The following is a 22,379-nucleotide window of genomic DNA, read 5'->3' as shown; positions in this document are numbered from 1 at the left end:
TGACATTTACCTTCTTTATTGCTTAGCTATGTTGGTGGATTTTAAACTTTTGTCCAAATTGTGATATTCTATCCAGGATGCTTATCTAATGTAAGGAATGTAGACGCTTGCACTGGAACCAGGGGGCTCCTTTCCATCATGTCCTTGCAATGCTCGGCGTGTCCAGTAGGGGAAGCTACTCGCTGAAACTACCAGCCACACTACCGGGACATGTGGCCGAGAATTTCTGAAATCTGTCCTCGGTTTTTAGCCACAAACAAGTTTAGCTTACCACGCTTAGCTCAGCGGTTTGTTAGCATTTTATAGAAAAAAAGTTTGGGTCCTCAACACGGTTTGGTGTGTAAAAGCCAAGCACAGGAGCACTTTTATCCGGTGAGTAGCGACAGTTGCTTGCTGCTAACTAGCCTCGAGTGGTCGCTTGTTTTCACGACGTAAGCAGGTGTTGTGTTGTTATTCAAAGCAGCTAGTTAGCTATTGAGTTAAACTTAAGATGAGCTTGCTATTAGCCGGATAGCTAACCTATGACCTTCACTGCATTCAGCGTAACATACGCACGGTTAGCTGTGCTTGTTAGCGTGCTAACAGCCACGAAGCTATTTGGGTATTAGCTCACCTTGCTAAGCATAACAACCATGTTATCCGCTTCATGTTGACTCTGATCGAAGAAGCTCATTTGTGTGTGTTGGAACTTAGACCCATGCCTTTCAGCGTGACTATATTTCTGTTGCAAAAGAAATGGTGCTGTTGGAAGGAAACCGAATGGATTTGACAAGACACGAAAGCTAATTAGTTTCACACCAATGTTGATTGTTGTCATTGGAGCACCTTACTATTGTGATATAATTTCCATCAAACCTAACAATCAAATTAATGCAAGTGAAACATTCGGATGTATGGTTATTCAATACTTAAACTTAAAGTGGGCGGATCGATCCAAATATTGATACTATTGATACCGACGTACTGAATACAAGGCTCGATGGTGTTTTCCGTTATCTTTTGTTTATTTTTCATATAGCTGTGTGTTAATATGATTAAACATATTGTATATAGCGTTGTATTGTATTTGTTTTCCCGCAGGATAACAATCTATTTGTGGTGTTGACATAATCGTCTAATTGCCTGTGATGCAAAACTTAGGTCAGAAGCGGTCAAAAATTCCTACTATTCCAATGTGATGTTTATGGTTGGCTCGAACAGCTTTTTGGTTTGTGCCATAAGAACTGAAACATTATGTCATTTTTTAAAACCTTATTTAACAACAGAACATAAACTTGTCAACTTACGGTTGTGGGTTTCACTTTGTGCAATATTAGAAAAGAAGAAATAACACAGAGCCTTAAACGTTTTTGAGTAATCAATTTATTGCATACAACCAGTGAACTGAAATAGGCTGTTCATGTAAGACCAAAAGCATGTTGTGATCTTGTCAGAAAGAACATTAATCTTGATGGTCCGCATGGCTTCCAACGGTACTGGTATGACAAGAAGATTCCCCTTGAGGTGTTCTCCACATGGCACAGTAAAAGGGGCGCCATCATGATCTGGAATTATGGAAAAAAATGGAGCTTCAGGTTGTGCATGGGCGTCAAATGGCTATGTGACGATGTTGCAGGGGGTCTCCGTCATGACTGAAGACCCTCGTTTGTGTGGTAATGATCGGCTTTCTTCACCACATGGACAAAAATTCCAACGAACAAAAAGTGTGCCCGAAGCAACTCTTGAGGGTGGAGTCGGGGTTTGATCAGATGATGAACAGCCTGTTTGAGTTTAATGCTTGTTTGCAATAAATTGGTTCCTCCAAAAATGTTTATGGTTTCACTCCCGTTTCTTCTTTTTGCACTTGTAATTCAACTGGAGATTTTCATTGATGGCTGACCCTCCTCTTTGTTGTAGTGGCGATCAGGACAGCCCAGGGCTGGACATGACAGGAGCTGAGAGCGGTGAGGCTCAGTAATATTGTGACACTCATATGTCTGCATATTAAATGCTTATTTAGTATCTCTGTGTTAAGATGGCCAGGGGCCGCCCCCCGATGGAAGCGACGGCGAGGAGGCAGAGCGATGTCCTATCTGCTTGGGTGTCCTGGCCAGAGGAGAGCTCGCCATGCCCGACAGCTGCTGCCATGTCTTCTGCCTCGGATGCCTCCTGACTTGGGCAGAGGTGACCTTCAACTCTGACACATTATCTTTCCATCTCCATGCTGCTCGTGATCAGAGATGTGTTGCAAAAGTATAAACAATTCCAGAGACCAAACTGTCACCATATAAAACCTTTAACTGCTTAGCACTGTTTTAAATAACATTTTAACATTATAATTATTTCACCACTGTTATATGAATCTTTTAAAACAAATGGTGGTGATAAATAATAAATGGCATTCTTTAAACGACCCCATTATGCATTATGAAGTGTTTAATGATGTCAAAACGATAATATGTGGACCTACAGACCGTTTATGATTGCCAAACGTGGAAATTGTGTCGGCAATTACAGCATCAAGGCTAGATTTCACTTCCAATGCACTATTGTGGACCCTCTAAGACTCATAAATGGAATGTAAACACACAAGTATACAGTACATGCATAAAATGAGGACTGCATGATTTTTTTCCATGCCCATACCAATAACTTCCTGCTTCTCAAGACCAAGATCGATATAGTTTGTGCAGGACTCAAGTACAGTTGATTTGACAGAGAAGTTACGACAGGCCGTTTGCGGTTATTATTGTGCACACATACCTAAGATACAGTTTGATCACGAGCTACCAGCTACCATAAACATCGCTTCACGCTTCATCCTCTGATTGGCATGACACTGAAACACATGGTCGTTAAATATTTTGATTGCACCCCAAGTGATCTTTTAAGGCGTTCCTTTGGATGTTCCACTGCCATGATGAATCAAAAGTATCACGCCTTATCAGCGTAATAGAACGAATTGAAGCCCAGCATTTTTGCAGACTGTTATTAAAAGAAAGTAAACAAAGTAGCCTCAAGTAGTGGCTGTTCTACTGATTCACCAGCAGAGAACATTTAAGTATTTATTAGCATAAAGGTAACTATGACGATGCACCCAATGATGAATTGAGACGCTATGGTGATTTAAAGTGAAGGAAATATGGTATTAATGTTTTCTTTTCCCAAACAGTTGCAGACGGTCCCGTCTTGTCCAGTGGACAGACGACCCTTCACAAGTGTTTACAGATGGGATGGGAGTCTATGCTGTGTGAAGGTGTGTTTATCCATTTCTCATTTCACAATTACAAAAATTAAAAAAATATATATGGCCCCACATTTTGAGTGCTTTTATTTTATATGACTTTCAAAAGTAGCCTTCCACAATCATTGAACTTGTTGTTTTTATCAAAGCTTGCAGGAGTAGGATGCACATGGCTTCTGATCAAATATCTAAAGGCACAGGGGACTGAGAGGTTTGGGAACCACAAAAGGGTTTATACCCTTTATACCCTCAGGGTCCTTGCTGATTTAAATGAAGACAGACACACATGAAAACGAAGGAGTAGGCAGATATTGCTACACGCAGCTGCTGGCTATCGTCTGACACACAGGCGACTCAAAGCTTTGCTCATTCAACCTAAATATAAAACCATGACTTAATCACTACTTGCACCCCCAAAGCAAGACAGTACAGGCCACTGAAACTAAATTTACTTCCACCCATGTTGATCTAAGGTCCCTGTGAGGAGACGAGAAGCAGAACCTGAAGCCCAAAGCGGTCGAAACACCGAACATGAAGTGTGTCTCAAGTATGTCACTTTGTGGTCGGAATATGATCTCACTGTTAACATGAAAAGGCCATTTATGAACGTTTGGAATTTCATTTTCTTTCCCAGAAGCAACCTTTGGAAAAGGTCTGTAAGGCAAAAGGCAAGGACGATGGCTCATTCCAAAACAAAAGGACTTGTGAGGAAATGTACGTTGTCAGCCTGACACTCAAGCAACTTTTTTACCCGTTTTTAATCATCTCTTAATTCATCTTGCAGGCAACAATGACCCATTGGCAGTGAGCCGAAAAAAGGTGTGCTTTGGATTAGTTTTTTTATATTGTGCGTTTATTGTATGGCATTTAAAAAAATGTATGACATATCCTTCAGGTGAGAGAAACAGTGTGCCGTGCGTGGCCGCCATCTGTGTTGATCTCATTAACCACATCAACGCAGGACATGTAAGTGTATACAAATGATAACGGTATGGCTTGAAAAGCAGGGACTAGAACAGAATAGTAGATTTATTTATACAGCAGCAACAACCTTTTGGAGTCTCAAAACACACAATCAGACAGTTTCGAAAGCTGGGGTTGAGTGTCGGATTACATCAACACTTTACGTTTTACATGAGCACGACAGCTTGTACAAAAAGCATGCGCTGTGCTGAGATCAGCGTGTGATACAATTATCACATTGATAGTCTATTTTCCCTTTCCTTGATACAGTTTCAATGACATTTTCATCCTTTTGCAGCACAGAGCCGTTGTTGGTGACAGAGGACATACTGTATGAAACTAAACGCTGCAAACGTCAGGTGCAAGACTGCCCGTGGTTCTCTCCTGCTGCTCCCATAACCGCAACTGGAACCTCAAGGTTGTTAGTGATTTTGTTGAATTTTGAAAATGCACAAGAAGCTTAAATCCCTGCTGATTATGCATTTCACATTTGCCTCCCGCAGTTTCCTTCCCACTATTAGGAACCACAGTCCATTTACGTTTGGTCTCTGTTCATCTCCCATTACCTCCACGTCATCATTTGGACCTGGTCATTTTGGTGCGTAGACCACTTTAATAAAAATGTGATTCTTACATTGATAGATTCACACATTAAGAGGACAGTGATTGGAGACTGGAGCATTACTCATCTACTTTGTGATGTACAGTTTTCCAGGGTGTGGTCTGCGCCATTACTTGTCCTAAAGGAGAAGAGAAGCGAGGTGGACGGGCCTCAAACTCCAAAGCGCCCAGCAAAAAAGCCGAGTCGATGCCGTCCAGACGATCAGGGCGCAACAGTAAACCCCAGGGTGAGGCGCCTGTATCTGACCAGTCATCGCCGCCGCAGTCCAGTGTGTCCGACTCGGACTCATCCATCAACCAGCCCTCCAAGCCTGGCCGGACTTCTCAGGTGCCAGGCAAGAGGAAGCTCAGGCAGGTAACAAACCGAAAGGCCAGCGGGAAAAGGAAAAACACGGGGAAAAAGCAGTCGTCTGAGTTTGTTGGAAGCCCAACAGCAAGTGAGGATGATGAGGTGGATAGGGTTGACAGCACTGACAAGGAAGGAGAACAAGATGAAGTGGAGGATGAGATGAACAACCCCGAGCAGCCTTCTGATGCAGAAGGAAGTCTTAGTGCAGAACAGGATGGTGTGGATTCACCTGACGAACAAACATCTGCAGAACCTTTAAGCTGTGATGTGGGGCAAGACACGAATGAGACACTTGAAGAAGACTCAAATGAACAAAAAGCAGATGAAGGTGACAGCCACCCATCTTGTCCCTCAAACTCCTCTCCAAAAAGCCCTGAGTCATGCTCAGATGGTAAACCCAGCATGCAAGAAGAGGAAGCCCCTGACATGTCAACTTCAAATAGAGAAGATGATTCGCCTTCTGAACCAGAGGACCTCACGTCTCCAGACGGCGACAAGATGACTGAGCAGGATGATAAAATGGAGATTTGTGCAGCTTCGGAAGAAAGCAATGATGCAAAGCCTTTGAATGATCAGCAGACAGTAGCGTGTGAAATCCTCAAACCTGCTGAACAGTCTGAGGAAAGTGTTGCTATCCAAGAAGCAAAACAATCTGAGGACTCTGGTTCCAAAACATTTGGAACGGCAGAATCAGCAGAAGCGGACACTTCTGGAGAAAGAATCGAGGATGACCGTCTCACCAAAGATGATACTAATGTAGTTCCTATGGACTGTAGTTCCCCCTCGAGTGGGCATGGTAGCAATACCAATTTGGATGTATCACATGAGAGGACGGCATCAGCTGCTGCCGAAATTCCTTCCTCTGTTAAGGTAGAAAGTTCCAAGGACCACGAAGAGAGAGACGTGAGCCATGAGAGGAAGAATGGAAGGCAGCGACGCTCTCGCTTCCACTCCCCATCCTCCTCCTGGTCCCCTAAGAGGGACTCCAGACGAGAGCAATCCAGGCGCTCCCGCTCTCATTCGAGAGAACGTGCCAGCAGCCCTCCCTCCAGCCAGTCGTCCCGTCCTCGCAGCAGAGAAAGAGATCGGGGGCGAGACAGAGAGAGGGACTACTCCAGGAGGGACCGTAGCCGTGACAGAAGGAGGAGGCGATCCAGGAGTCGCTCCAGATCTAGATCACGGTCTCGCTCTAGAACAAGATCTTACAAACGCGGGTCCAGCCCTGAGCACCTGCTCTTAAGAGATCAGTCTCCCCAGCGAAAAGACCGACAGGGTGGCTGGAGGTCAGGGCAGGGCAGCGGGAATGGCAGCGAGGGACGGCGGTATCATGCAGGCGCTGGTCGCTTTGAAAATGGCGTCCCAGCCGAAGCATCACCTGAACGCCAGGGCTGGTCAGACAATCCTGACTGGGTGACAGAAAAGACTCGCAGTGAAGCTGAGAACAGGAGCCGGGACCTTGGCGGTGGCGGTGGCTCCCGGTGGGAAGATCGAGGAAGCAGGGGGGAGTCGAGGGGCTACGATCGTGGCCGCGGGGCAGGATGGGGCGGTGGCAACCGCGGCTTTCACAACCAGCAGGAGGATGACAACCACAGGCAGCCACGAAGCAACTCAGGGACGGGCAACAATTCAGGGACTGACGCCTACAGCCGCTTCAACGAGAATCGCGGTGGTGGACGCAGGAAACAGGACTCAGAGACTGGCGACTCCATGCTGGATCGCTCAGGCTGGTCATCAGCATCCAGCTGGGCAGTCCGGAGGACACTTCCTGCTGATGTTCAGGATTATTACTCCAAGAGGGAGAGAGGGGGAGCAGGAGCCTGGAACAGAACAGAGGAGGAGCAACCAGCATCAGGTTATAATCGTTCTACTGTTCTCTACAAAAGTGATTCCCAACCACTGTGCCGTGGCTCAATGAGAGATCATCAAGTGTGCTTTGGGAAATTATTCAATTTCACTTAATTGATCCCCAAAACAGTTCATTCTTTTCTAGAAATAATCTACCTTTATCCAGGCAGGCAATGACATGCAGAGATGACAGACGTTAGATAATCATGAACCTGTGTATCCACCTGCTGCCACTCGTACAACAGACAGGCATGCTTGGTTGGTGTGGTCTGAGGTTGTAAAATATATTAAATATACTGCATGCCTTGGCTCAAAAAGGTTGGGAAACACTGCTGTATAGGGTGCTCCGATCAGGCTCTTATGCTGCGGATTCCACTACTAATAATCCATGAGTGAGCTCCGCTGTTACAGATACTGGTCACATGGATTAACTGGATATGTTTCCATTTATTTATAATTGGTGGTATTGGCCAGGGGTGCCGTAAAGGGAGAAAAGTCAGGACAATTCTAGATTGATTTACTGTATTTTTATTTATTTTTACATGATTTTTTCAAGTGTTTGCTCTTTTAACACTGGATTAAATGAAAGCTTTTTAACTTGCTATATTTTTTGCGGAGGTGTTGCAGGATGCAAACTTTACTTCACACTCACAAATTGCATCAAAATTCCACACAGCAGACATGTTTGTTTGGGTTTGCCGCCGCAAGTCTGCAGCATGTGAAGGGGAGAGTATTAGAACGCAAGCATCGTTTTTGTTTTGGGGTTTTTTTTGGCATATGCTGATCATGTATTTTTCCTTTTGAAATTGGCCAACACTGATCAGTGACTGATTGATCGGAGCATGCTTACTGCTGTACTGTAATGTTTTTGTGTCATAGGTCTTCATAAGCTCTTCATTGTAGTATAGTATACTGTATATGGATTATACTCTGCTTGAAAGTCCTTCAAACCTTTTATTTCTAGGTCCCCCGAAAAGTGACCCTGCCTTTCAGACCATACCGGGCAGCGCGCCAGCACCCGTGCTGACCGTGATGCCTCCGCCGCCGCCACCTCAGCTCAACGTCCTTCATCATCACTTCCCCCTGCCGGGACCTCGGGGACCCCTGCCAGTTAGCTTGCAGCCCACCGCACCGTACGCGATGGCCCCTCCAGTCCCTGTGCACCTCCACCCTGCCGTGCCACTGCTGCAGGTGCCCGCTGTTGGCACTCCAGTCCTCCCGCCACCTCCCCCGCCGCCCCCACCAATGCAGCAAGGCAGCCAGGCAGCAGCGGCTCAGGCTGATGGCCACACACAGGTATGATGCATTTAAGTAAAGACAACTGACTCTGCATTTTGATCATCCTTTTAAAAGCCTTGTTTTCCCTAGATGGTGAGTACTATGGGCACTTACGGAAACCCGGGCCTGCTTCCTGCTCCAAACAAAGTAGTTGTTGCTGTGGCAACCCAAGGTCAGCAAGCAGTCAGCCAGGTGCTACCATCATCTACAACACAGTCAGGCCATCATAGCAAGGCTCTAGCTGACAGCTCCAAAAAAGAAAAGGTAACTAGCTATGGCCTTTTCAGCATTATTTTGTATCATGCTGTCTCTGATGAGGTCCTCTGCATGCTTTAGAAACAACAAATCCAAGAGAAAGCTGTAAATGAAGTTAAGACGGCCATAAAACCTTTTTACCAAAAGAAGGAAATCACAAAAGAGGAGTACAAGGAGATTGTCCGCAAAGCAGTGGAGAAGGTATGCATTTTCACACTCATTTTATTTAAAAATATCGCCATGAATATTGGAGGGTTGTTTTCTGTCTGAGCCAGTTTGATCCTGCTTAATTTGACTGTAGCTGTGTTTTGTGTGTGTGTGTGTGTGTTTGTTTCCCTGTCCCCAGGTGTGTCACAGCAAGAGTGGCGAGGTGAACGCAAGTAAGGTGGCCAACCTGGTGAAGGCCTATGTAGACAAATACAAACACGCGCGCAAAAAGTGAATGGCCACCTTAATGCGGCGCAGCACTGCCCTCACAGACCCCATTGTGCAGCTCAAGTGCAATTTCCTCCAGCTGGAATTTAGCCTCTTTACTCAACGATGATGGAGAGCCATGATTTCTGTTTTTGATATCTCTACCTTTTAATGAACTACACTATATAGATTTTCTATAGATTTTCATATTTTGTTAGGAAAAAAAAGAATGACCCAATCAAAAATTGTAATGCAAGAGCCCTTTATTTTGCATAGATTCTGACCTGCAGAACTACTGTAATGAGAGCGGGGTGGCCTTTTGGGGGTGGTTGGGTGGGTAATTTGATACAAAAAATGCACCGCTTAGTAAATCATGTCTGCTTCTGTTGTTGAGAGAATCTTCTAGGCTGCTGGCCGGAACTACGGGTTCCTCCTGATTGCAAAAATCTATTCTTAAAAAGAAAAAAAAAAGTATATTCTGTAATATTTCAAATAGTTTAAAAGCCTGCATTCATCTCAGTGGCCAGGTTTTTGATTATAACTGTCGCCCTGTTTGCTTGAGAATCAGGAGAACAAGTCCGCAGTGAGCGTGTGATATAAGACACGGGTCCTGGGAGGGAACAAATCAGGTGAAATGAACCCCATCCACACCTGGATGTGTATTGAATGTCAATGCATCACGATGTCCAAAGTATCCAGAGAGTAGTGAAATAAAATAGCTGCTTCCTGATTGGATGAGTCTTTATCGGACGTTTTGATTTTTTTTTTATTCCACTCACTACAGCATACAAGTTGAATAGATCTATTATAATTTTTACAGAATTGGCAATACTCAGGTATATTATCTGTTGACCACCAGGGGGCAGGCTTGCACAACAAAAAGTTGAGTGGCCTTTTCAACTCAACCTTGTAACCTGTAGTTAAAATACCCTTTACATAAATGGTATACATATAGCAACCTAGATAATGCATAATCCTCCTTTTTGTCACTTGACAAAAAAAACTCACAACATGTTACAGTATCTTTGAATTTAATTTTACAGGATGTACATCGTTTCATTGAAACAAGAATGTAACACTGGTGGGCAAAGCCCTCTTTGCCCCTGAGGCCCACAGCCGGTTGTTCTCCAACCAAAAATGTCAAGGGTGTCAAAGGGGGGGACAAGGTGGCGTTTACGTTATCAGTGACCTCGACGTAACAGAATTTTGCACAAAATCGACACAGCAGGATATTTCAGTCAGTTTTGACAGGTGAACAGTTGCAGCTTGCCACTCCAATGCATCATAAAAAAAATATACAGTTGAAGTCAATTGATATATATACATATATATATATACATACAATATCATATAAATATAATAAAATAGTTTACATTGATTTCACTGTCTTCCATAAATAGCTTGGTGTTGCCTTAGTATTGGAAGCACAGCCAAACGTGCACACGACGATGAGCTGTCGTAAAAGACTTTTGGTATGATTGTTTGTCGGTGTGACATTTGTTTACCTTAGCCGCACATGGTCAAATTCCAAGTATTCTCCCATCCAGAAAAAAAACATCTAGTCCCCTCACACACCAGTGTCGTCAATCCTCACACTTATCCCAACATCAGCGGCTTCATAAATACAGTTTGTCAAAGAGTCCAGTGACTGCAGCTCCCAGTGTTGCTTATAAAAAAGGGGGCAGGTTTTTGTTGTTCTTTTGCTGACGTCACACAAGCAAGGTCACAAATACTGAGTAGGCCTCCTGTATGTGGAAACAAGTCTGTGTTTTCCACTAGTGTGCTGAACAGTAAGTGCTTTTCGGTATACAAATACAAGTTTGGCAAAGCAAAACAAAAAACCAAAAAAAAGCAAAGCGTTCAAGTCTGTTGCCTCTCCTGTGAATGTTTCGGTGGTTTGCGCTGTGTTTTGTCAGCAGGATTTGTAGTTGATCTGTGAGGTCACAGCCACACTTGCAAAAACAGAACCGTACCTGAGTGTAAGCTGCTTTTTGAACCCTTGTACCACCTCCACCTGAGAGGCACATTCGATTTGTTTTCAGCTGTACCACAACTCCAAAAACAATACAGGTAAAGACAAAGAAGTGTATGTATGTGTGTGTCTGTATATATATTAAAAAAAAGTAAGAGGGAGGAAAAAAACACCATACTTTGGTGTGAAAAAGCATCATCTGTACATGTATACATTCTCCTGGAATGGCGTAGTCTGGTTCTCCGTCAAAGCCAACCATCAAGTATGAGTTCTTGTGTCTTTTTTGTACAATGTCATCTTCATGTGAGTGTCGGTTCTAGTGTCCGTCGGGGTGTTCCGCTGCTGCATTGTGGACCCAGTCGAGGATGATGAGGCTCATGCTGCCAATCATGACCAGGAAGCCACACAGAAGGAAAGCGGTGGCCTGAACGGAGGAGGACGTAGTTCCATTGAGCTTCAAATGTTGCTGGAGTTTAAAAAACAAGCAAGAAGGGACTTACCCCGATCTTTTGGACGGACTTCATCGACTCCTTCTTGACCAGTTTTATGTAGAAAGCAGAGGGCAAGATGAAGATGAGCATGGCTGCAGCAGATGCACCTGCATGGGAGAAGGATAAGGAGACATTTTAGGATGTAAAATAGACAACGCTCGGTTTCAAGCTTTTTACACGCAATGTCACTCACCGATAAAGCCGAAGATGTCTCTGATGGTCGGGACGAAGATGACGAGGGCATTGGTGCCGGCCAACAGGACCACCGTGATGATGGTGTGGCGGATCCAGCTGAACTTGGAGGCGCACAGGAACTGGTTGATGGAGGTACGGATCTGCAGAAAGAGGATGCGTGTTAAATGGAAGTCCAAGAATCTTAAGATTTATTAAAGCGGCGACTCTTACAGGAAAGAGCACCACGGGGACGGTGAGGGTGACAGCGGTGAGCACAGCCAGGCGGACGATCAGCAGGATGGTATCGAACTTGTAGACCCTGGAGTAGGTGTGCAGCAGCTCGGGCTCCACATGCACTGTGGTGTGAGAGATGTCACAAAATGATGAGGAAACTAATGATTTGGGCACGTTTTGTTCCAAAGCTGCGGTAGGACTATACAGTGTTGCTTTTTCTAGCTATCTTGTATAACCAGCTTGAACTCTCCCTGTGCACTGAAGAACAGGAACACAAATAATACTACAGTGTGCACCAGGTGGCCTTTTTCGCAATGTTACATAAGCCTCTACCATGAAAACCTTTATTTATTTTGGATTGAGAAAGCTACTCCACTCAAACTTTGGCTATTTAGCATATTGGGACGTTACAATATATGTACACTCAAAAAGGGTATATTTGTACTTTTAGCTCCTTCAAATACAACTCACACTAATCCACGTCGGTAACCCTTGTAACATCTAGAACAGGGGTGCTCATTAAGTCGATCGCGAGCTACCGGTCGATCGCGGATGTGGTACTGGTAAATCGCTGGTCGATCGCGGCGTTACTTAAAAAAAATATCATCCTAGCATCAATGCCGTCACTTGATTGATATACAGGGCAGCCATTCAGATGACAACTGAATGTTGCCCTTCGGGCGACCAATCAAATCAAACAACGTCTCTAAGTGCAGCAGAACTTACGATGTCAGCCTATCATCCATCCCGTTACTTGATTGACATACAGGACAACCAATCAGATGACAACTGAATTTTGACCTTTAGGTCACCGCTCATGCGTAAACAACGATGCAAAGTGCTAAGCTAGTCGGCGAATTGCGAGATTTTAAAGCCCTCGCTAAAGTTTATGGTCACTAAAATGAGTGAAGGAGCTGGACCAAGTAAAAAGGCAAAAAACATATCACTTCCATACGGATATGGAATATTATACGGATATTATGATACGGATATTATCCATAACTGATAAACATTTGGAAGTGTGCTTGAGCCTGGCTATCAGCAGCTACTGTCCGGACTATGCATCCCTTGCTGGTTCAATTCAGTGCAAGTCATCAAAGTAAACTCAGGTAATTACAAAAAATGTTAATAGTTAATTATGTGTGTTTTGCAATATTGGCTCATTTGGTTATGTAAGGTACATCAACATACATTGTACGTACAAATAATCCTCAATACATTTGAAAATAAATAGATGTTTTGCATTTTTGTAGTGGGTAGATCATTTTGACTCGGTCATTTTAAAAGTAGCTCGCATGCTGAAAAAGTGTGAGCACCCCTGGTCTAGAATATCATACCTCCGATACTACAAATCCCATAATGCACTGCATTGCATAGCATTAGGTGTACATGGTACACGCTCGCTGCTCGAGTAGTACACTCGTCGCCCTGTAGTTTCAGTCCATTAAAAAAGGTAATTTTACGACACAAGTTATCGTTGCAACATTTTCGTCTTCAAAGCGCACGTTAAAACGCTTATTTGGAATCGAAATTGTATATAAAAAACGCCTCGTCAAACGCCATTAGCTTAGCTCTTGACTACGGAGACCTACAAGGGCCAAGATAGTGTACAAGTACAAGTTGAAGTTATGTACGATAATTTGAAAAAACATTCTACTGAGATTTTTGTATTATTTTTTACTACGTTCAGATTCTAGTTGTTTCGGAAATCCCCATGGACAAACCATTTCACACATAACAATGCATTTCCTTGTCTCAAGGGCATGGGATTTATAACAAGCCGTACATTAGCAAAAATGCTCAAATACTGTGATAATAAAAAGGCTGATGTAACAATCTGTAATGTGAATTGAAATTGTTAACAGATAATTAATGTAACGTTTAACATCTACAGTGTGCGGACCAAGCACAATAATATCATATATAGAAGGCGCCTCCGATACTACAAATCCCATAATGCACTGCATTGCATCGCTTTAGCTGTACCTGGTACACGCTCGCTGCTGACAGTGCACACGTCCCTCTGTGGTTTCAGTCCATTTCAAAAGGTAATTTTACGACACAAGTTATCGTTGCAACATTTTCATCTTCAAAACGCACGTAAAAACGCTTATTTGGAATCGAAATGGTATATAAAAAAAAACGCCTTGCCAAACGCCATTAGCTTAGCTCTTGACTACGGAGGCCTATAAGGGCCAAGATCGTGTACAAGTACAAGTTGAAGTTGCGTACGATACTTTGGAAACATGTTAAAACATTTCAAATACTGCGATAAAAAAGGCTGATGTAACAATCTCTAATGTGATTTTAAAATGTTAACAAATAATTTGACCAATTTGTGCATCTAAACCAAATCCCTAATGTATTACTTAATCTTCAGCCTGTTGGAGGCACTCACCATTGAAGGTCAGATATCCGAAGAGAGCAGCCAGGAGGTACATGATAAACATGGCCAGGAAGGACACGTTGGCTACTCCTTGCATCTTTCTGCGAGAACGGCTGCATGGGGAAGGGAGCGGAGATGTTTGAATTACTTTCCACACCAGGCAATGTGTCAGGTCAGATAAGAGCGCAGGTGCGATTTTGGAACTCAAAAGTGAAAGAAACTTACTCTTTAAGCTCCTCATACATGGGGAGGATAGCAGGGTGGCACACAAAGGCGAAGGTCAGGATGGGAACAGCGTAGACAGTCTGGAAGGAGGAAGAACACAACTATAAATGTGTGTATGTGTATTTCTTTTCAATCCACATGTCATTGCAAGTCACAGATCTTCACCTGAGAGTTGAAGACAAAGTATTTGGGTGTGCAGACATCGCTGTAGTCCACGGCGGTGGCGTTGTTTGGAGACAAAGTGGCATTGAGGAGTTTACTAAATGTCTCATTCACACTGTGGACATCTTCAGGAAGAGGGCACGGGATCTGGAACTTCTTAATAATCACCTGGAGGAACAAAGCGACAAAGCATTTACTCATGATGACGGTGGAAAGAATTACAGTAGGTACGTCACTGCAAGCCAAATCGCCCCATTCCCATTATGTTATTGGCTAATTATAATAATTAGGGCTTTTATAAGGCCACGCATGGAGAGAATTTGCCTTTAAGAGGCATGTTAGTCGGAATTCCCAGCATCATCTATGAGGAGTACTGGAAAAAATTCCTACTGCAGCCAATTGTGCATGACCGCTATTGTTTTATGATGCTTTGTTCTAGGATTTCCTGCTTTGTCATCACTGTACAAGACTGGCAAATGGCGATGTATGTATTTTACATACTCACCACAATCAGGAAGAACACCATGCAGAGGAGGGACAGGCCGCTTGTGTAACCTAGGTAACCTGATGAGGAGGAGGACACAAACATAAGTCGTGAAATCCATTCAAAATCTGCCGAATGCTGCGTTTCTTATGATTTGGGAACATTTAGACGTTGCTTACCCAAATTCCTGAGCAGCGAGAGTGGCAGAATAATAACAAGTGACACAAGTAGGACCAGGTAATCTCCGTTGGTGTACCATTCCCTGGAAAACACAACACATGCATTTTATAGAGCGTAATGTCCTGCAAATACAGGACAATATAATACATACAATAATGGCAACTTGACACCAACAAAAGGGTAGTCAATTAACTATATGTGTATTATTATGGTCATGTTTTAAAATATTCTACATAATTTAGTGCTTTTAAACTTCCTGCTTCCTTTTCTTTCTTGGCCTTTACAATAGCGTTACGTGTTATGTTCCTCCTGAGTCATCCTCTAATTCTAATCATGGAACTGTGGTCAAGCCTGCTTTCTAATGGGCACCAGATGTAAGGCAAAGTTGACATTTTCAGACATTGAGATGTGGATCTCAAAAGCCGCAGTGAGAAAAAACGGCCGTCAAGCTACAAGAGCGATGAAAGGCAAGGTTGCGATGATTGAGCTAAACCCACGCACTCACACGCTCACACTGTCTCCATCCGGCACCAGCTGCCGGCGACTAAAAGGGCCTTTTGAATGGCCACTTGGATAAACTTGCCTGTCATTGGACAAGTTCTAAGCATCTCCCACATGTTTGTGAGAGGTATTGATTTTATCGTTATGGTTACAGTTGTGTAGAACTGTACTGCAACCTGCCTGAGAAGTGCAAGTGTATGCTGGAGCCTATCCCAGCTGACTTTGGGCAAGATGCGGGGTACACCCTGGACTGGTCATATAGTAATAATAAACATAGTTAAAAGAACCAGAGGTAATTGTAACCAACAAAGTGTAACAAGCATGGCTTTCAACATTTTACAGCACATAAGCTGCTAAAGCTGCTGTATGCTATACCACAGCTTATTTTTGACCCTGGTGGTTATTTGCTTTTGAGAACCACGCAGCTGCCGACTGTAGGTGAGTGATTAATTGACTAGAATACATTTACTTATTATTTATTATGTACTCACCCATTGTTTCCCACAAAAGCCTGGATGACAATTGGCAGCTCGTACTTGACGATGTAAAGGTAGCTCGACATGGCTGAAAGACCAAAATAAAAATGGAGTTAGCAATTTTTTTTCCCCCAAGTGAGAGGATTCCACAACACATTTAGCACAGTTAAATATTTGCTGAGGGGCCCAGTTGTTCCGTGGTATGGGGAAAAAAAGAGTTTCTGACTCAAGTTGTTACTGGAAGCTACGCATGCTGGTTTTCCACCCTGATGTTTTCATTCTTCCTCCAGACATAGAGTGATTGTGCAACTATTAATATATTATATTAATATACATTTGGATTCCAATCCATGACACTCACCTCCGATGTTCTGCATGGTGATGGAGCAGGAAGCGGCCAGTTTGCCAGGCATCCCGAAGGCTTTGTAGCCTAGCTGCTCATACACCAGCGCACCTTTTTAAAAAGTGGCAAATTAAACTCTTCATTTTGAAGATTTGACATATTGTATATATTTAAAAAAAAAAGCCAGACTCACCTCCTTCATTGGCTGTCTTCAGCAGCAAGTGCACAGAGTACAAGGAGAAGATAGCCACCGCCACAAGGAGGATCCTGTCCACAAAATGGAATATATATATATATATATATATATATATATATATATATATATATATATATATATATATATATATATATATATATATATATATGTGTATTCTTAATTTACCAACTTTTGTTGAACCAAGGCACATATTTTACTTTTGATAAACAAATACATAATCCGAAATAATGATCATGTTAATCATGTGCCATTTAGTGGATTCAATTTATGACTTCATTCTCATGAATTATATATATTTTTATATATTATTTTTTTTACGAGAATATAGTCGTACATTTATGAGAAAAAAAGTCGTCAATTTACATGAAAAAAAGTAGTACATTGACACGATAAAGTTGGAAATTTAGGACATTGAAGTCTGAAATTTACAAGAACAACGTTGCAAACTGACGAGAAAAATGCCAATAAAAGTAACTAAACTAATGCCTAGAGAAGTCATAAAAAAGTTGTAATATTAAGAGAATGAATTTGCGAGAAAAAAATCGTAAGATTTACCACTTTACTGTCATAAATTTATGTCAAGTAAAAAAAAACTTGGCCTGAGACAGCGATGAAAAGTAAATGGGCGACTCATGTGACCTTCGGCCTTGGGCTTGTGGAAGGGTTGAGGTAAGGGAGGCGGAAGTGAGAAGTTTACGACTTTAAATTTACAACTTCTCTGATTTTTTTTCCCCAATGTGGCCCTCATACTGTTTGCCGCAGATAGATGAACAAAGATATTATATATTATCCATCATAAATACGTAGTCATTTTCAGCCCATTTAACACAGTGTTTATGAATCACTGATTGAAAGTGCATAGATGCATCAGAGTCCATTGCCTTAGATGCATGTTAGATATGTGCTTTTTCTTTTTTTATTTGTATTTCTGCGTCAGCACAGAACATGAGGGCAATTGAGAATGTCACATTAGTCAGGTGGAAAGGTCATCCCGTATGGAATCCTCTTAGGGCTCCAAGTGTGCACAGGGTATTAATAGGGTGTATGAAAATGAATCTGCAGCCCGTACTTCCTTCTTGAATGTGACCTTATAGTCCTCTCTGGCGGTGTCAATCATAACCACAGTTTTAGATGTGCCGGGGTACCTGTGTTCCCCTGTGTGGCGGTATGCAGCTAATCCCGACTGTTCGGGAGCTGGTGGCTTGATAGTCAACGCCATTCACTCTTTAGGATTAGCTCGACTTAAGATGCCACTCCTTTAGTTTGTAACCGAACGCTGGCCCCCGGAAGTGACGCATGGCTTCGTTACATGACTGAGACCTTCCCATTCAGCCTTATCTCTCCGCTACTTTATCTACCAGAAACACACCAGTGGGTTGCATTTGTACACTTTGAAGGTCACACACCCTTGCTGGCGGGAAAGCACCTGCAACCTTGCAGAGCTAAACTGCAGCTGCTGAAACTGCAATGTGAAAGCAAAGCCAGGCCTTTGCTGTGGCTATTTTATATACAAAGTATATACTCACACAAATAGAGCAATGCCGGTGTTGGCCATGGCGTAGGACAGCCCCAAGATGCCACTTCCCATAATGGCGTTGCCCAGGTTGAAAACGGACATGCCAAAGGAGGCATTGCCTTGGTGCTGTGGAGGGACAGCTTCCGTCATTAGAAACAATAACTCATCCATTTTTTCATATGAGCGTAAATTTAAAAAAAAAAGCCGAAAACTTACATATTCTGTCACATACTTCTTCTTGCCAAGGTTTTGCTCTGGGAGGAAGTTTTCACTCTCTGCTTCGATGTCTGCATATTGGCTTGAAGAGACACGTTTACATTTAGCTTCACAGGCACTTAAACACGTGGAATGATGTCACGTTCTGAACATTCTCTCACCCATTCAGCGGGACCTTGCTAGGGCAGTCGGGGTAATTGTACTCGTTGCTGTTGGTGCTGCTGTTGTCTTCTTCGCGAGAAAAACTGCTCATCTCTGTTTGTTTCATACTGGGAGGAAGAAATGAAGAAAGATGTTTCTCAGTCATCAGTATCTAAGTATGTCAACAAAAGTCACTCTATTATTTTAGAGCAGTGATTCCCGACCGCATATACTATACTTTTTGTGACATTTTGTTTGGTGTGCTGTAAGATTTTCCTCATATTGGCTCAATTTAGGTTGAGAAACTCTGCTTTAGAGGACATCGTAAGACACTGTGTCACAATGGAATTGTGACTCAACTGGTTAAAGAGTTCCAACCCCTTTTTTTGGTTTTATTTCTAACCATGGACGCTCACAGAGCCTCGGAATAATCAATATTAGAGTGCGTGCGCGCCCCTTGCCAGATCATGTGACTTCTCAGCCGTGGGAGGGGGAAGTGGAGGGGGAGGGGGGGCTTGACGCACCGGCAGTGGAAAAATACCAGACCGGCATCTGAGTCCACCCGACATCACCTCAGCCCCATCCATTGACGCTTAATGACGAAAAGCCGCAGTGTGGATTTTGCGCTAAATTAGCATCTGAAATCATTAAAACAAATCACAACAGGGCCACACCTGCCAACATTTATATTTAAAAATCTTCAAAATAAGGAGCATCCATTAGACAGAGTGTCTTTTCATCCCATTTCTAGCCTGCTGACTGAGCCACTCAGACAGGACATTGTCGTATATTTAGTTCATAAAGCCCAAACATGCACAACGCACCCAAATAGCCCCACGGAGTCTGACCCCGGATCAGTTTCATCACATTAGGCCCAATGACCGGCATCAGTGGAAACAATGGCACGTGTTGTCCGTTTATGGGCATGGCCCGCTTCTCATATTTCTACTAGCACCATGATGCAACATCACGCTCACATTAGACCTTTTTCCATCACTTTTAGTGTTTGATTTGCATCAAGTCACCATTATAACACCGCAACCCCTGACGAGGCGTCTTATTATTTATTCATGTGCCAGGATGACCTAATAAGACATTTTCTGTCATATTTTCTAAGATACAACCCACAGGGGATTGGGATATTTCTAAAAGACTCACAAAACACAACCAGAAATTATGTTCATCTGGAAGAAACTATATATTATAATCACTTCCTATTTCCGCTTTTTTCTACCCGCCAAGAACATGACATGCCGGCATTCTTACCTGATGAAGGTGTGGCTGAATGCTTTTTAAAATTCCTTCTGGTTAAAATCAAAAATCCAGTTGATCACAAAAAATGACTCCAAAAGCTGACTGATCCTTGGAATTTAGTTTAAAATAAAGACTAGGAATTACCAAAGAGGTGACACAAGACACTAAAAAGATGCTATTTGTGTACCTACACCAAATGGTGTGTAACAGTGATCTTTGATATTTTTTGTAGTCTCCCTCTTAAATGTAGCCAAAATCCTCCAAAATGCATGCACGGAAAGGACAAGTGTTCTGCTATAGGAGGGATGTGGACTCACCCTTTATAAGCATTGCATCAGCCAGGAGACGGAGGAGGGGTGGGGGATGTGTTGGAGAGAAAGAGGAAGACGAGGGAGTGGCTTGGAACAGGGGGGGAGGGGGGGGAGGCAGTTTTACGCATGGCTGTGACGTACTTTGTATACAAACAGAACACTCTGTGACCCAAAGCCACTCCCCTGTGGAAAACCAGAGGAATGCTGTAGTGGACTTTAGAGTGGACATGGTGTAGTATTCAAACAGGGGTGTTTGTTTTTTTTCCCACACACACAGGGGCCGCCTGCACGAAAACCTGAAGGATTCTTCACCTTTTGTCCATTAAACACTTGAATGCTAATGCTAGTCAAGTGTTTAGCATAGTATTTATTACAACACTGTTACGAAAAGTACTGTTTTTAATAATATAAAGCAGTAACTATATAATCATTACCAACTTTTTTGGCTTAATCTATATCCAGCAATTATAAATTGTGTGATTCCGTGAAAAAATTTACTGCGGGTTCTTCTCAATTTACTCCATCACTTATTCTAGCTTAATGTCAACTAATACCACAAAGCTTTGTCTTTAAATACATGAAATGATATATAGATTATTTTTGCTGTTGTTTTTGACCGGATAGGGACGTACGTGGCAAGAGGTCTGCTGTCGATACTTGACTTTTGAACTATTTCGGTGCTTTCCTGACTACAATTTGGGAACACAAGGTCAGAAGAGAGGTACAGATTCTTTGAAATAAACAAATGACAAGTGCACATCAGAAACAGGGCCACTCTGGCTGACGGACGAGGAGGATTAGATGGCGCCTGGAAAAATTGAAGTCTGGGTTCAGCATCACGTTTACTTCTAGTTATTTTGTGCCTTGAGGGAGAAGATGACGGCACTACAGGAGGAAACCGTAGGACAATTAAGGCTAGCTCGGAGAGATTTGCTAACACAGATTGGAAATAATCGTTGGATTCTCCGAGATTCAGGATGAAGTCATAAACCTTAAGGAGGAATATAGAGCGCTGTCCAAGGGTACCAAGGCACTACGAGATGATAATACTGCCTCTGTGCTGCACTTTTTGGGGAAATTTTGCATCATTGTCCACGACCTTGATGTGAGTTATAAGGTGTGTTTTCGAAAGTTTTACAAACAGCTAAAAAGATGCATTTAAGAATGCTTGTATGTACACATTTACATATAATGTGATGTGCCTTTTAACTAAGCTACAGTGACTTTATTATGATTGTTATTATTATTAGAAATACACTATCTATTTTTGCTACAATTATGTTCCTTTCCACTACCGGTATAGATAAGACCCTTATTAAAAGTTAAGAGTGACCCCTCCCCTTTGTCTTGTCAGTCCGACTTAAGACCGTGAGAGTGGAGCTTCAAAGGAGACCTCCCAGTCTGAAGGAGATTACGTCCAAACGCTGTCATGGGACAACGGCCATCCTGATCCTCATACACACACTTGGCGCTCCTCTAAGGGTCAGGTGTGTTTGGAAAGGTTTCATAGATCTGGTTTCAAGTTTGATGTATTATTAATGCAAGGAAAACTAACAGTAATGTCTGTTAAATATCAATATTCTTCCAAAAAGGCTGCCAAAAGTACCTCACACGGATGGAATAATTGCGCTCCTGCTGCCAAGTGTTGAGAACAATATCATTTTTGCATTACATTATGTGCCGATTTGACTTTTTTTTTGGCAATATGAGACTCAAAACCTTGTAATACTCGTAACACGTAATACCTGTAGTTTGTATTTTGCCACATTAGTACTACGAGGAATGGTAGCCGTGACTCCTGATGAATGTGTGGTGGGTTTTGTCCACCTCCCGGACCAGAAAAGGAGTTACTCGCACTACATCTACGTATCATCATTGGGTTAGGTTTCAATCTTATTCCAGTTTTATACTCCGTACTTAATCAGCAACCATGCAAATTCAACTGACATCATCACACCACACCACTTCCACTTTATTTGTATTTCTCTACATGCTGTGTGCTACCAAAAGGATGTTGGCTAAGCTATCATCCATGTTGGAGAACGACTCCCACCCCCTGCAGGACACTTTGACAGCACTTGAGAGCTCCTTCAGCGATAGACTGCTTCACCCCAAGTGTGTGAAGGAGCGATATCGCAGGTCTTTTCT

The 22,379-nt window shown here is 42.9% G+C and overlaps 2 protein-coding genes across 2 annotated transcripts; one reads left to right on the top strand and one right to left on the bottom strand.

The window, feature by feature from the left end:
• Positions 1-136: 136 nt before the first annotated feature.
• Positions 137-11,090, top strand: scaf11 (SR-related CTD-associated factor 11). The gene is made up of 15 exons (XM_058078066.1): positions 137-372; positions 1,897-1,943; positions 2,015-2,163; positions 3,152-3,235; positions 3,697-3,770; positions 3,858-3,937; positions 4,008-4,042; positions 4,119-4,189; positions 4,485-4,604; positions 4,690-4,784; positions 4,894-7,008; positions 7,966-8,297; positions 8,370-8,543; positions 8,616-8,735; positions 8,881-11,090. The coding sequence occupies exons 2-15, from the start codon at positions 1,925-1,927 to the stop codon at positions 8,974-8,976; spliced, it is 3,564 nt and encodes a 1,187-aa protein (XP_057934049.1). The 5' UTR covers positions 137-372; positions 1,897-1,924; the 3' UTR covers positions 8,977-11,090.
• slc38a2 (solute carrier family 38 member 2) lies at positions 9,963-20,226 on the bottom strand. Its single transcript, XM_058078070.1, has 16 exons — positions 19,933-20,226; positions 18,687-18,794; positions 18,526-18,607; positions 18,320-18,435; positions 16,770-16,843; positions 16,595-16,687; positions 16,249-16,321; positions 15,256-15,338; positions 15,098-15,156; positions 14,596-14,760; positions 14,431-14,510; positions 14,218-14,318; positions 11,817-11,941; positions 11,605-11,746; positions 11,421-11,518; positions 9,963-11,344 (listed from the first exon to the last, which is right to left on the bottom strand). Exons 2-16 carry the CDS (start codon positions 18,791-18,793, stop codon positions 11,237-11,239), a joined length of 1,506 nt encoding a protein of 501 aa, XP_057934053.1. The 5' UTR covers position 18,794; positions 19,933-20,226; the 3' UTR covers positions 9,963-11,236.
• Positions 20,227-22,379: the final 2,153 nt, after the last annotated feature.

This window comes from Doryrhamphus excisus, chromosome 7, assembly GCF_030265055.1.
Source record: "Doryrhamphus excisus isolate RoL2022-K1 chromosome 7, RoL_Dexc_1.0, whole genome shotgun sequence".
Classification (NCBI taxonomy): Eukaryota; Metazoa; Chordata; class Actinopteri; order Syngnathiformes; family Syngnathidae; genus Doryrhamphus; species Doryrhamphus excisus.
The sequence above is the reverse complement of the archived record's forward strand: the minus strand, read 5'-3'. Positions and strand labels throughout refer to the sequence as shown.

Excerpts from the sequence above, each read along its gene's own strand:
- scaf11 (XM_058078066.1), top strand. Across the intron at positions 3,236-3,696 it reads GGAGTCTATGCTGTGTGAAG|GTCCCTGTGAGGAGACGAGA; the intron begins GTGTGTTTATCC and ends TGTTGATCTAAG. Across the intron at positions 4,605-4,689 it reads ACCGCAACTGGAACCTCAAG|TTTCCTTCCCACTATTAGGA; the intron begins GTTGTTAGTGAT and ends TGCCTCCCGCAG.
- slc38a2 (XM_058078070.1), bottom strand. The coding sequence starts at position 18,793 with ATGAAACAAACAGAGATGAGCAGTTTTTCTCGCGAAGAAGACAACAGC. Across the intron at positions 15,339-16,248 it reads GCTTTTGTGGGAAACAATGG|GGAATGGTACACCAACGGAG; the intron begins GTGAGTACATAA and ends TGTGTTTTCCAG. Across the intron at positions 11,345-11,420 it reads AGTCCGTCCAAAAGATCGGG|GCCACCGCTTTCCTTCTGTG; the intron begins GTAAGTCCCTTC and ends TCCTCCGTTCAG.